This window comes from Salvelinus namaycush, chromosome 16 (assembly GCF_016432855.1).
Source record: "Salvelinus namaycush isolate Seneca chromosome 16, SaNama_1.0, whole genome shotgun sequence".
Classification (NCBI taxonomy): Eukaryota; Metazoa; Chordata; class Actinopteri; order Salmoniformes; family Salmonidae; genus Salvelinus; species Salvelinus namaycush.
Genome location: NC_052322.1, coordinates 16,206,711 through 16,222,228, shown reverse-complemented (window position 1 = coordinate 16,222,228; position 15,518 = coordinate 16,206,711). Strand labels below are relative to the sequence as shown.

Below are 15,518 nucleotides of genomic sequence, written 5' to 3'. Positions count from 1 at the left end.
TCCATTTGACATCAAATGTCAGTCGCCTGTTATAAAACCTATTTGATGGGTGGTGAAGGGTGGTGGTAATTGATGGACTTGATTGCTTGAAAAACAATTGATTCATTGTGTAAAATGTCTATGAATTTAGCAGGCAATTAATTGTATAGCTGTGAAATAAGAGAGCAAAAGGAAATGTTTAATTGCTATGAAGAACACAGTCACTCCCAACCACACGTTGGTCTATGCATATATTGTTAATCTATTTCAGGAGACATACAGGAGATTCGTGCAAACTTAAAATGAACACAGGCTGGTAGCAAATGTTAAGTCTTTATTTCAGTTGGTAAAAAAGATGCAGGTATCATTTGTCTCACTGTCATCCTTTTAACATGAAACACTAATCATTTTTTTGTCTTCATTTTTTTGGTGTCTTTTACATGTGAGACATCCTTGTTTCCAACCTGTCTAAATGTGTTGGGTTCATGTACAGAATCTGAGCCTAAACTGGTGATTTAACATTTATTAAAGTGCGTTTCTGTTCTATCATTGCAACACAAAACATTTTTACATAGCAATATACTGTACAGTTCAGTAAATGTGTTAACATGTGTCTGGCTACCTGTTTAAAAAACTGCATATTTATGCAGGTATCATTGGAGTTAAAAATTACAATTTACCCATTACTTTGTCTTTGAAATAATACAACTGAAACTTGACATATCATACAAATAAATAGTAGTCATAGCCATAGCTATTGCATGCAAACATCAGCAATTGTGTTTCAAGCATTAATACATTTCATTACTGGTGATGCATTTGAGCAGGGTGCAAAGGTATAAGTTGGTGTATTATTTAACATTTTAGGGTTTAGTCTAGCCAGTGTGTCCATGTCATCTTCAATTAAATGTTTTCAATCATTATGCATACTACACAATGCTACTGGAAATATGGTTGAAATATCTGACCCGTGTTTTAAAAATCAATAACAAAACATTTAGCAAAAATGAACAACTCCTACTCTTTGTCCATTTCCACATATTGTGAATGGTTCTCAGGGGATTTGCTGTGAGTTTTACTCAAATGGAGTTTAACCGCATGGTTACTAGCAAATGTCCTACAGCACAGCTTACATTTGAACTTAGCGTCAACGTCCTCCTCAGTGACTAGCGTCTCTGTTGCCCGGAAACTGAGAGCCTTAGACAGTTCTGGCTTCTCTACCTTCGTCTGATGTTCGATAGGCAGTTCGCACATATCTTTGATTTGGAACCCTAGGTGTGATTCCAGGTGTGAGATGAAGGCTGGTGGTGTCCTGAACTGGGAAGCACAGTCATTGCAGTAGAAGATCGGATGGCCAGTGTCCATGCTCTTCAGAAACTTGGTTCCCCCTGTTTTCCTAAGTTGGTATTTCACATTGGCCAACCAATGGCTGATGGTTGTCATGGACAGTCCAGTAAACTTGGAGATGTGCATTCGTTCCTGAGGACCAAGATCTGAGAGTAAGTACTTGCCCTCAGAAGTCAGAAAGAGGCTGGAGGCGAACTGGGCTTGGAGGATGAGAAGATGCCGGGGGTTCCAGTTCGACTGCCTTCCCTTACGCTTATGAACCGAGTATACCTCAGCCGACACATCCTCAAAGCGTCTCACGTCTGTTTCCAGTTTCATGGTGGGTATCCTCGATGGCATGGATGATTTTGGTGTGGTGGCTTTAGGAAGAACCTTGACCATGTCAGCAATGTCAGACAGAGCGTGTTTCTGTGGCATTGGAGCAGATGGCCGTAGATGTGAGGAACTTGGCTTGTTAGGTTTATATTTTGTCAGGTCTATTGGCTGATCATTGCCAGTAAACAGAAAGGCATTGTTAACTCTGTTCCTAGCAGGGGTAGCCTGCACCACTGCTGGTTTCTCCATACTCCGGTTGAGTTCAGCGAATATAAATTGAGAGCAAGCAGAGAGTTGACTGTTTTCAGATCTTGAATTGGTGGGCTTATTTGCTTTACCCAAATGATTGTTCAGAACTGACTGCAGTGCACTTAGAGGGTTTATGCACAGTATTTCTGGGGTGTCATTGACAAGCTCTGAAGTAGCGCTTCGTCCATTGCTGGCAGGAGGGCTTGGTGTCTTGCCTCTGTCTGAGAAATCTGGGCTCAACTTCCCTTTGATCGCATCACTCCCTTCATTCAGACAGTCTGCTTCAAGCTTTGAAGAGGTAGAGAAATTGTCCTGACAATCGCTGTCATCATTCTCCACCAGATCAAACTTAATATTCTGACTTTCTTTACCATCGCTAATGCCAACCTTTTCTTTTTTGATGTCCGCATTTTGATGCTGTTGCTGTCCCTTCTGAGTTTCAACTCCCACAGCACCCTGAAGAAACTTCCCCTTTGGGGCGATCGATCTGAGCTTGTGGTTGAATGTCTGCTTTAGCTGAATAGGGGGAGACGCTGAGAAGGGATTGCTGCTCTTGATGATCCCAGAGAGTTGATAGGCAGCATGGATACTGGGGTAGGCACTCCAACTGGGGGTCCCAGTCTGAGCCTTGTTGATTGCAGAGGCCACTGTGTTGGCTAAAGACTTGAGGATATCCCCTCCTCCACCTGATGATCCCTGCTGCTCCAGATCCTCCTCGCGGAGATATGGATATTTAAATGCCCCTTCCCCTGCCTTTTGATCCTTACTCTCATCCTTGTCATCCTTCACTTGACTTTCTTCAATTTTGTCCAATGTGCCTTCCCTCTGGTTATCTTTCTCACTGTCCCCTGGGGAAGCAGTTATTGGAGACACTTTATCACCTTCAGTTTCATTAGCAAGAGGCTCAGCTAATACCTGCATCTTCTCTATAACCAAGGGATCCAGAGCTAACTGTTTCCCCTTCTTAGAGGCTGAGTTTGTAACTTTTATGAAATGTCCAGTGACCATCATATGAGTGGTGAGCTGTTGCAGGGTATCATGTGAGCTCCCACACTCCATGCATTTCAGAATCTGAGACTTGCATGTCTCAAACTGCCAAGTGTAGCTAGCCCCATTCTGATAACCATAACGATTACTGTTAGCATTTGAAATAGCCGCGGACCGTTGGGCCTCGCTGTAACCAGCTAACCCTGTGGTAGAATCAGGAGAACAAGGTCTATTGGCTTCGTAGGCCCGTTTCTTTGCTGGTGGCAGTAATTTGGGTGAGAGTACTGGGATTGGTTCTTTCAAAGGCACTTTTTGGTAATGCTTTGTTTTTATCATATGGACACTCAAGTCCTGAAGGGATTCAAAAGAATGGCCACAGAACATACATTTCAGAACTTTCTGTGCATCGTCTTTCCCTTCCATGTCTTGCAAATTTCTTTTTCTTGATTTGGAGGATGTGGAGGCATTGCTCGGTTTGCCGTGGTTGTTGTCCTGGTAATGTCCGCTCTTGTTCATGTGCACTGTTAAATCCACAATAGAGTCGTAGGCAGCACTGCAGTCCTTACACTTGAATCGACTTGCTCCTGTGAACCCCGTCCCACCTGCTTTGCTGCTCTGTCTGTAGAGGTGGACCGAGCTGAAGAGGTTGGGTTTGTACACAGGCCTTGGGGATTGTGTTTGCTGGAAGGTTTTGGAGAGTGCATCCTGGTGCCAGTCAAATTCACTCTTGGTGCTCCCATTGGTGCTGTCACAGTTGGCTTTGCTGGGTGTTTTGCCAATTTTCAAGTCCATCCCAATCCCTGTCCAGTAGGAATCTGAGAGAAAGTTAGCATACGCAGCCCTCATTCTCTCCAGACTGCTGTGCATGTCATCCTTGTGTTTTGAACCGCTGCTCTCCTCGACTTTCTGACTTTCAGGTGGTGAGGCCATTTTGAAGTCTGAGAGCGAGAGTCTATCGCTGGCGTCGCTAAGGCGTGACTCCAACTCGGCCTCTTGATTGGAAAGGACACTGACGGGGGAATTCTGGTTGCTGTAGCTGTTACTGCTTTTGTTGTCCATCTCTTTGTCCTCTGAGGCCTTGGGACTCGTCTTCTCAGAACCCTCCTCTTCAGTTGGAGTGTCATTCTCTCTGTCATCCTCAGGGATGGTCTCTTGCATGATGCCATCTTCATCAGGCTCATATACTAACAGAGAGGGAGAGAGAAGAGATTCAATTTAGTGACCATTTCTTATTACTCTGTACAAGTCTGCTAATAATAGTAAGAAATCGCCATTGGGAGAAGGAAATGATTTGCCTTGCAATCATTACAAGGCATTTGAAATAGTTCCAATGTAAAACATGCAAGCTATTTTTGAAAAACTGGAAAATCCACACAATGCTGCACAATGCAGGCCAGAGCTACTTGAGAGGATCAACGATATGGACGGACATAATGCCTGTACTAACAAACTGCTGGTGGTCAAACAGCTCCTTGTGATTCACGGCGGGCCATTGACTTAGTGCTGTGTCAAAGGTTTCCCTGCCTCATGTTGAGATGTTTACAACAATCGTTTGACCAATGACTGACAAAATGCAATTGATTTCTCCTGGGGTTTTACTAAGTGTTTTTGCAAATGGCCTATTCCAAAGTGATGAGTGTCTCCAAACTGCAATGAAAAAATGTAAGCTTTCTCTCTTGGATAATATTTTGCCATGCGTGGATCTACCAGATTGTGTTGCAGCAAATTACACAGACATAGATAGTCTAATATCCCACAAGTGTTCTATTAATAAATTAAAAAGCCTGAGCCTTGCAAAATGAGAGGTGTTTACTTCAATTTCATTTTTTTTTTGGCTAAAATATATAATTTCTCCATTTAAGTGGTCACAGAGTGTCTGTAACAAAGTACTTCATTTGTGTTGACAGACAAATGTAAACGCTTTATGCTAAATAAAACCTAAATATGGCTAATTATTAACAAATTATATTGTTAATCACAGCAAAGAAACAGTAATATGTTTGAAAATGGATTTACTTAGTATAACTAGATCATTATCTAAAATACCGAGAGATTACTGGCAACCTGTCACTTCGTTATATTGCCCTTGACAGTCTCGTAAACAGCAATTATCTATTTCATTATTCACCTGTTCGTTCACACTCATAGGGCACAAATGCTATTACATCAATTAAGTGATAATTAAACAACAGTATTTTTAAATCAGTAACCATCATCTAATTTGTATTACTTGTGATACAGCATATTAGGCTATTTTGATGAGGTTGGTGGATATGTTAGTCAAAAGGTAATATCAGCAAAACTATAATCAACACAATACAATCAAAATATTCTCTGTTGATTAAGTTGCCTCTTAAATGTTGCCAATCCACAATATGGATACACAGAACACATCAACAGCAGTCACAACACTTTCGAAGAGACATCTTACAGTATATGCAGTTTGTCAGCTTTGTCATATATACTGAACAAAAATATAAACGCAACATGTAAAGTGTTGGTCCCATGTTTCATGAGGTGAAATAAAAGATCCCAGAAATGTTCCATACGCACACAAAAAAATGTGTTTATATCCCTGTTAGTGAGCATTTCTCCTTTGCCAACATAATCTACCCACCTGTCAGATGTGGCATATCAAGAAGCTGAACAAACTGCATGATCATTACACAGGTGCACCTTGTGCTGGGGACAATAAAAGGCCACTCTAAAATGTGCAGTTTTGTCACATAAAACAATGCCACAGATGTCTCAAGTTTTCAGGGAGCGTGCAATTGGCATCCTGACTGCAGGAATGTCCACCAGAGCTGTTTCCAGATACTTGAATGTTAATTTCTCTACCATAAACTGCCTCCAACACCATTTTAGAGAATTTATCAGTACCTCCAACCAGCCTCACAACTACAGACCATGTGTAACCAGTCCAGGCCAGGACCTCCACATCCAGCTTCCTCACCTGCGGGATCGTCTGAGACCAGCCACCCGGACAGCTGATGAAACTGAGGAGTATTTCTGTCTGTAATAAAGCCCTTTTGTAGGGAAAACCTAATTCTAATTGGCTGGCCTGGCTCCCCAGTGGGCGGGCCTTGGTCCCAAGTGGGTGGTGGTCCCGTGGCTGAGCCCCTGCCTAGTCATGTGAAATCAATAGATTAGCGTCTAATTTATTTATTTAAATTGAACTGTTGCATGTTGTGTTTATATTTTTGTTCAGTATATAATCCGTTATGTCCTCTTCGAATTCATGTTTGAAAATGTGCATTTTGGGAGAAGTTATGGCAGATGTGCTTTTAGTTAAGTATAAATAGGACACAATGGCCTTGTCCAGGCACTTATGCATTTCATGTGGGTAATATTTTTTATTTTGAGTTAGGGGCACTCTATGGAGTGGAATGTTGAATGTAAGTAGCACTCAGTACACTGGGTCGGCCCATAGAATGTAGAATGTCATCCTCCTTCGCATTCTGAAAATAAGCCTTTTCTATCAATATTTCACAAGTGCCGCAGGAGAAACCCTGGAGGTGAACTCCTTGCCAGCTAATGGATGAAGATGGAGATGGGACTCAGCCTTTCAAAACAAACATGCAGAATGGGGCCTTTGTGAACAAGGAGCCATGCAGCACACCAGAGGTTCCCCAATGCGCTGTGACCCTGATCTACCGCAGGAGAGATTTCTGGATTGGCCAACCGAGATCGTTGATGGTCTCAAAAACACCCTCTTCCAGGGTGAAGAGGGAGTGAGTTTTGCCAGAGTACAGAGACATGTTTTATTGATAGTTTTATATATAGTTTTCAGTGAAAAACGAGAATACTATCGGCTATGACAAGCTTCTAGTTTATGTCTTCTCTTTTGAAAATCTTGAGAGAGACTATGGACAGAAGTCAATGTAGCATAGCTTTTTTGCCAAGTTCAAATTATTGTAGAACCTTTTATTTCTGTCTTCCATAACTGAACATTGACTGATAAAATGTGCATTATCAAGTCAAGTTTCAAGGAGGTTGTCAAGCATGGTCCTATGGACAATCAATGGAGTAATGATGCCCTACCGTATAACTAAGTTTCCCACGACAAACGTGCATGTTCATGATTCTGTAAAATATCCATCCATATGTAACATTTACATTTGAATGATTATTTGAGGCGGTAATACAGTATACTGGTGACATATTGCAGATATAGCTAAACTGATTTTCTTCTTCATGGGATACTTTATGGAAATAGCAAGCTCTTATAACTAATTAATGGTTTAGGAATTAGCATGAATAAATATTTAACTAAGAGACACTCCGCAATCATACAGCAATGGAGCATGCGGACGCACATCCAATAAATTGTTATTTCATGGCAATTAGATGATACGATTTACCATGTTCAAGTAGCTTTATCTACCCTGCCATAGAGCACTATGAAATCCAGTATTGCTATACAAACAAAAAGTTAATCAAGATAATGTAATTTTATTTTTGATTGGTGTTGACTAAATGCACACATTATGATACAGATTATCACCTGCAGTTTATTAAATAATAATTATACAAAAAATGTTTCCCCAATAAATGGTTTGACTGACAAGACTGACAGGCATATATCCACAGAAATTGCCATATAACATTAGCATAATCACTCATTATACTATGGATATATTTCCAGATGACATTGACACAATTAACAGCAATTCCTGCCATTTTGCCCCTTAGATCAGAAGCTCTATACATCTAAAGGCACCAATTAAACTTTGGCAGGGGTCACTCCACCCACACGTCTACTTCCACTACTCACACTATTCACCACTCCAGTTTGCCAACCCTTGGTTGATGCCAAGGAGCATGACTCTTCAATGCAAGATCAAATGCAAGGGCAGAGACATTGTGTAAGCTAGGGCCAGTCTACAAGACCTCATCTCTGACATGAAGAGAATACATGTGTAGCAATAGAACATTGGAATATCCTACACTAGCAATAGATTGTCAACATAATTCCTGTAGTTATAGAATTATAACTGTCAAAATACCAGACGTAATACTACAAGTACATTTTAGGATAATTTTTATGACTTTTATTCATTATTCCTAAACTTCAAACTAAGCCTACTGACCAAATGTTGTGACTTTAGTATGTTAAAGGCAGCATTCAGTTCAACTAGGCTTACAAAATAAGAGGGCTGGCACGCCAGGAATGAGATTTAGCATGTCATAAACCCCTGTAAAGCCTCCAATCTGTGTCACTACAAATGTATAGCTTCAGACAGGAGTATGCAGAGGTGAAAAAACCTAGGGTGTCCATCATAAATCAGCTAGTGATAATAACACTAATCCGTTTGAACAAACTCCTGGCACAACAAGGCCTGAATATCCAGGAGTGGCAGCCGGTTTGGGAGTCAAGTGCAATTTGACTCAATGTTGAGAGCACAGCTAACTGAATGGGCAGTGGTAGTAGTAGTATAAGAAATCATGTTCTCATACTTACAGGAATTATTTGTTTTCTGTTAAAGCTATACTGAATGGACAACAATACTAAACATTTTCAAATGTACCACTAAATCCTTACGTTTTTCCTTCAATCTACTCTCAACACAGGACAATCAGAGTGCAGAAATGTGTCAGTATGCTTCCCCAGTAACAGTATTCAATGTCCACTATTAGCCTGCTATTAACTTTTGTAATGGCAAAGATATCAACATTTATCCCATGGAAGGTCAACATTTCCCTTATTAAAGTGACAAGGCAATGTGAGTGAGCAGCCTGAGGGGGTTAGCTAATGGACAGCTTGCTTGTAATACCCTGCGATACTCTGAATATCCCAGGAAATACTATCTCACAGAAGATTGGGTAATTCATATCTGCAAGTGCCAGGTCTGCATGTCTGTGCCACTTTCCCCAACTGGTCTCCGGTTGTCTCAAGCTACAGTTTTCCCTGCTCGCAAATCAATATCTCTTTTTACTTCTCATTGATTGCCTGGCGGTGGACTGACCTAAGCAGGACTGTTATGACATTTCTAGATTTCCCCCTGTCCTTGGAACAATCAATTACACGCACATTGCAATCAAAACCTCTTTGCAAAATGAACCTGCTCCGTGACATTTTCATCTCCCGGATTTATGCCATGCTAGAAAAGAAAAACGAAAAGAAGAAAAAAAACACAGCAGGCCCGTCCGTCTACGGTGTCCCACATAAGAACGTAGCTTCTACACGTTAACAAAGCAGGTCAGGCAAGCGAAGCAATCCACAGACATCTCTCAGCCTGCTAGAGTCCAATCTTCACCCCAACCTCTGGAAGACTGTTGTTGATATACTCGTAAATGAGCCTTCTAATTTGCTGTCACCATAGATTTTTGCTATATTTTTTATTTATTTATTTATTTCACCTTTATTTAACCAGGTAGGCAAGTTGAGAACACGTTCTCATTTACAATTGCGACCTGGCCAAGATAAAGCAAAGCAGTTCGACACATACAACAACACAGAGTTACACATGGAGTAAAACAAACATACAGTCAATAATACAGTAGAAAAATAAGTCTATATACAATGTGAGCAAGTGAGGTGAGATAAGGGAGGTAAAGGCAAAAAAAAGCCATGGTGGCGAAGTAAATACAATATAGCAAGTAAAACACTGGAATGGTTGATTTGCAGTGGAAGAATGTGCAAAGTAGAGATAGAAATAATGGGGTGCAAAGGAGCAAAATAAATAAATAAATAAATACAGTAGGGAAAGAGGTAGTTGTTTGGGCTAAATTATAGATGGGCTATGTACAGGTGCAGTAATCTATGAGCTGCTCTGACAGCTGGTGCTTAAAGCTAGTGAGGGAGATAAGTGTTTCCAGTTTCAGAGATTTTTGTAGTTCGTTCCAGTCATTGGCAGCAGAGAACTGGAAGGAGAGGCGGCCAAAGGAAGAATTGGTTTTGGGGGTGACCAGAGAGATATACCTGCCTATATGATTAAAGTAAGTAAGGTTTGTTGTAGGTTGCTTTTCAGAATCCTATAGAGCTGGAGGGCTCAGAAGTTTGGAGGGAGACACACTACTCAAAACGAGTCTGTGGGGGGCCAAACACACTGTACTTTAATCTTGATCAAAGATCTACTAAAACTATACTTTTGTTGTTGACGTCATACTGTCTGCAAGATGGCTACGCACTTACCAGGGTTTCCGTTAGGAAAATGTGGCGCCGGACATTTACCGCAGCACTTTAATTTACCGGACATTTGAGAAATGTACTAGACCCATATGTATTGGGTGCGTAACCTGATTATGGCGTCCACCCACGGTGCTCAGAATGACAGAAATCACATTTAGAATATGGTAATTCATATTAACAGAACATGCAAGTTGATGATGCAACGATGTGAGGTCTTTCTTACCGAATTCTGATGCTCACTTTGAAGGTGTTAGAATGACTGTCCAGATTTACTTTTCCTCAGCCAACAAGACACGAAACGAACAGCAAAATCAGCCTATGTCAGTCTACTATCCCCCATAGTAGAAAAGTTTACCTATTCTATTGGTCAGCTTGTCAAGAAAGATATAGCCTGTTCCAAACAGACTTTGAGACAGTTGTGGGACGATAGATCCCAAATTCATACAACCAGTAGGCCTAGGCAACATAAAGAGTCTGATGCAACAAATCAGAACATTTAGCATAAAATGTTGATAAACTATTAGTTCTTCATATTACAAGGGAAAGCAACGTGCGCAAAGCAGTAGGCTACACGTGAATATTCGTTCAATAATGTAATTACTGGGAAAACCCCGTTGTCAAAAGCGCATCGCACATGCAAGCGGTTTCATGTGACAGAGATTAAAATATCTGTTATATATTCAGAGAGAGGAGAGATCTAATATGCAACAACTAACTAGCATTGGTTGCTAATATGACTAGGATTGTGCCTTTGGCTACTGGACAATGAAAGAAAGTTGATATGAAATCATTTCCTCCATGGATATGATTTTGGCTAGGCTACTTTGAAGCAAGGTAAGACATGCCTCATAATATGTAGTGAAACATTCAGGTTTCAAACAATTAAATATGTTTTCAAAATGCATACTGCATCCAGCTCATTGCAAAGTGGTGTGTAATGTACTAAAGAAGCTTGTCTTCTACTGCCTATGCATTTGATGTTTAAGATACTGTAGCAGCAGCTCTCGTGCTGTCCGGCTAACGGAAACCCTGACACTTACAAGGTTAGTCATCATTTTGTACAGTATTAACTTCTGCTGGATGCACAAGGCAATCATAAAACTATCTGAGCCCAACATGCCAGAGATGTAATATTTGACAGAGATGTCAGTTAGGTAAAGTCAGGTGTTACAGTACGCTGTTTATCAAGATCAATCTGAGAGCAGGATACATGGCTGACATTGCATGAGTTAATTCTTAACTGATCACATACCGTAACATTGTTGTAAAGCAGTGAACTCTGTAAATACTTTCCTTCATTGTTTCAAGTCAAGATAGAAGACAAATACTCCCTCAAGTGAAGGATACTGTCTATAAAATAAGGAAATAATAATTGAACTTACAGTAAGTTATTGTCTCTTATTAATTATTACTGGAAGGTAATACGAAATATATAAAAAACACTTATCTTTATTATTTAATTGTGAATTCAGTAGGCCTAAATAACTTTTATGACCTTTCTCACCACCTAGCCTAATGTGTTAAGCGTTTCCTCATGACCCCAGCTGGTTTATATAGTGAGATACAATACGTCAACCCCACAGTCATAGATATACCCAGAACAACACTGTTATGTTACCAACAACCATAAGATGCAGTCATACAGTGGTTTAAATGCTGTAAAAGGAGTTTAAAAACCTATCTACCTTTCCACAAAGTGGTTATGTTAAGATCTCTCTGAGGGTACTGCCGCAGTGCAAAACCATACGACTCAGAGATTAGTGTTAATTTTTGTATGCATGAAAGGGATGTTACTTAAAGCGCATTACCTACTTCACTAAACAGGGGCTATTCATGCAGATAAATGCCTTGCTTTCATACACCCGCACATTAAATATTTAATAGTCTAATATACTCAAATAGAGAACCTTACCATTTCAAACCAGACAACATGGACAATGTGAAGAAAGGCAGACTGTGAATTTTGCTTAAGGCAGCAGGATGTACTGGGAAGGACTCATACCCAGATTAATATGATAGGATCACAGATATGACACCATATCCTACCATCTGGCTGTTCATTTGGGCAAAAGTGATCACAATAATTATGGCAATTAATCAAAGAATGTTTTTTTTCACAAACCAACATTCTGTTCATTAATGACAGTAAAAACTACTTGAAAACGTGACTCTACAACCTTGATAGCAGCCTCTTTTATAATGTCTATAACACATCACAACCCTAACATGCTGACCGCACTGCTCGCGTCGCGTTCGGAGCGTTTCAAAATAAATGTACACATACATGTTATTCAATCATTGCACCCACACCGCTCGTGCGCGTCAACGAGCGTCTGCGTGGCCAGGTGCTAAAATAGAACGCGCTGCAAGTCCCGCCTCTCCCATCTCCTCAATGGTTTTTAGGAACATATACCCACGTGAGTGATTGAAAGATGAACTGAGGTCCACACTCCATTGCAGTTGGTGGTGGTAATGCACCTTAAAGTTCGTTGCCAACTGCAATATAAAGTCCAAAAAAGAAGGAGGAAAGATTACTAGAAACAAACTCGGTTTACCCCTTTATCTGTGGATTAATTGTCGGAGTAGAGGCCCTTGTGCATTTCAGGTAAAATAACAACCCAATGTTTAGATCTCAGGAAATATTGGCTAGCATCAGCAAGCTAGCTAGCTAGCTAAATTGCCATAAATGTTTAATGCTTTTTCGACCTGTCCCCAAATTAATATAATTGGTTCAGAGTTCGGTTTGATATTTCAACCTGCGTGTACTGATCGCGTCTGGTGTTGGCGGACAAAATCAACATGCATGCTATGGCACACGCGGACGCACGCGAGCGAGCGTTCTGGTCAGCATGTAAGACGGCTGTGTTACAATGCTGTAAGAGAAAAATAGTAGCGAGATTTTATTTGGAGATTTTATCTTTTAGATTTTGGGATTTTCATGTTACAAAATACAAATGCTCGTATTTGCTAGTGTGTCCCTGTCTCTCCATCGATATTAATCACAATTCTTACTTAGTCACATCAAGCTGTGGCTGCCATCCTACAGTAGCTCCAGGAGTCCTGTCCCTCCCTCCATGATGTCACTGAGCGACGCTGCTCTTTTTGATGCCTGGCTGCTAGAAGCTTCTGCTCCAAGACGCATCACTCGGCCCGCTGCCTAATTGGAAGTGAGCGGCGGGAGAGCATTCCAATCTGCACTCCAGCACCTAAGTCATCATTTTGAGCGTGCCACGGTGCTACCGCCAGCCGCCATGCCGCCTGCCTGCCACCGCCACACAGGCAGTACTATTGCTTCATGTTGCATCTCACCAGAAGAGGGGGGCCACCCTTTCAGGGCTCTCAGGTTTTACACCCCTTCCCAAAAAACATGGATGGAACCACGTGAATATTGCCTCAATGGCAGTGGCACTGCTCTCCAAGTTCAAGGATTTTAGTTTCTGGCAAATGCTAAATATCCTTTCTTAGAAAAAAGAAAACTAAATTTAATTATGAACAGAAAAAATTGTCAACATAAACTCAGCAAAAAAAGAAACGTCCCTTTTTCAGAACCCTGTCTTTCAAAGATAATTCGTAAAAATCCAAATAACTTCACAGATCTTCATTATAAAGGGTTTAAACACTGTTTCCCATGCTTGTTCAATGAACCATAAACAATTAATGAACATGCACCTGTGGAACAGTTGTTAAGACACTAACAGCTTAGACGGTAGGCAATTAAGGTCACAGTTATGAAAACTTAGGACATTAAAGAGGCCCTTCTACTTACTCCGAAAAACACCAAAAGAAAGATCGCTGCTCATCTGCGTGAACGTGCCTTAGGCATGCTGCAAGGAAGCATGAGGACTGCAGATGTGGCCAGGGCAATACATTGCAATGATCGTACTGTGAGACGCCTAAGTCAGCGCTACAGGGAGACAGGACGGACAGCTGATTGTCCTCGCAGTGGCAGACCACATGTAACAACACCTGCACAGGATCGGTACATACAAACATCACACCTGCGGAACAGGTACAGGATGGCAATAACAACTGCCCGAGTTACATCAGGAACGCACAATCCCTCCATCAGTGCTCAGACTGTCTCTGAGAGAGGCCGGACTGACGGCTTGTAGGCCTGTTGTAAGGCAGGTCCTCACCAGACATCACCGGCAACAGCGTCGCCTATGGGCACAAACCCACCGTCTCTGGACCAGAAAGGACTGGCAAAAAAGTGCTCTTCACTGACGAGTCGCGGTTTTGTCTCACCAGGGGTGATGGTCGGATTCGCGATTATCGTCGATGGAATGAGCGTTACACCGAGGCCTGTACTCTGGAGCAGGATCGATTTGAAGGTGGAGGGTCCGTCATGGTCTGGGGCGCTGTGTCACAGCATCATCGGACTGAGCTTGTTGTCATTGCATGCAATCTCAACTCTGTGCGTTACAGGGAAGACATCCTCTTCCCTCATGTGGTACCCTTCTTGCAGGCTCATCCTGTCATGACCCTCCAGCATGACAATGCCACCAGCGATACTGCTTGTTCTGTGTGTGATTTCCTGCAAGACAGGAATGTCAGTGTTCTGCCATGGCCAGCGAAGAGTCCGGATCTCAATCCCATTGAGGACGTCTGGGACCTGTTGGATCGGAGGGTGAGGGCTAGGGCCATTCCCCCCAGAAATGTCCGGGAACTTGCAGGTGCCTTGGTGGAAGAGTAGGGTAACATCTCACAGCAAGAACTGGCAAATCTGGTGCAGTCCATGAGGAGGAGATGCACTGCAGTACTTAATGCAGCTGGTGGCCACACCAGATACTGACTGTTACTTTTGAACCCCCCTTTGTTCAGGGACACATTATTCAATTTCTGTTAGTCACATGTCTGTGGAACTTGTTCATTTTATGTCTCAGTTGTTGAATCTTGTTATGTTCATACAAATATTTACACATGTTAAGTTTGCTGAAAATAAACGCAGTTGACAGTGAGAGGACGTTTCTTTTTTTGCTGAGTTTAATTATTAAACTGCATTTAAATTGACTTAAAAAACAACTACATTTGTATTTGAGAAAGGGAGAGAGCTGCTGCCCAGTCCAGCCCAGTGCTGCAGCTTTCTACTTTCTCTGTCACTTGGTTTTTGAAGAGCTTGTGACATGGCTCTCCAGGAGCGACATGATGAGGTCTGATGGTTCCTTTCTGCAGAATAGCAGTTTACCCCTCATTCACCCTTATCAGAGAGAGAACCCATCATCTTAATGTACGCCACTCAACCCTCGCATATTGGAGCTGACCAGTCAAGCAAACAGGGAGGAACTAATAAAAGACCATCTTGCTTCGGTTCAAATTTCCCTGATTGAATGTCAGTCAGGAATGTTTGCGTGGCTTGGCAGGCAGGCAAGCAAGGTAGGGGAAAGTGGGCCATCGTTTAAAGGACCACTGCCTCGTACAGATTAGGCCTTTGTTCAAAGCTTTTATGAGCCACTGGCTGATAGGAGGAGGATGTGACAATCTATTCTACACTTGTCTGATTGGACTGGGA

At 41.7% G+C, this 15,518-nt stretch overlaps 1 protein-coding gene across 1 annotated transcript; it reads right to left on the bottom strand.

The window, feature by feature from the left end:
• Window positions 1–304: 304 nt before the first annotated feature.
• On the bottom strand, window positions 305–4,045 carry LOC120060658 (teashirt homolog 2). Its single transcript, XM_039010047.1, has one exon. The coding sequence runs from the start codon at window positions 4,033–4,035 to the stop codon at window positions 997–999; it is 3,039 nt and encodes a 1,012-aa protein (XP_038865975.1). The 5' UTR covers window positions 4,036–4,045; the 3' UTR covers window positions 305–996.
• Between the last annotated feature and the right edge of the window lie 11,473 nt (window positions 4,046–15,518).

Excerpts from the sequence above, each read along its gene's own strand:
- LOC120060658 (XM_039010047.1), bottom strand. The coding sequence starts at position 4,035 with ATGCAAGAGACCATCCCTGAGGATGACAGAGAGAATGACACTCCAACT.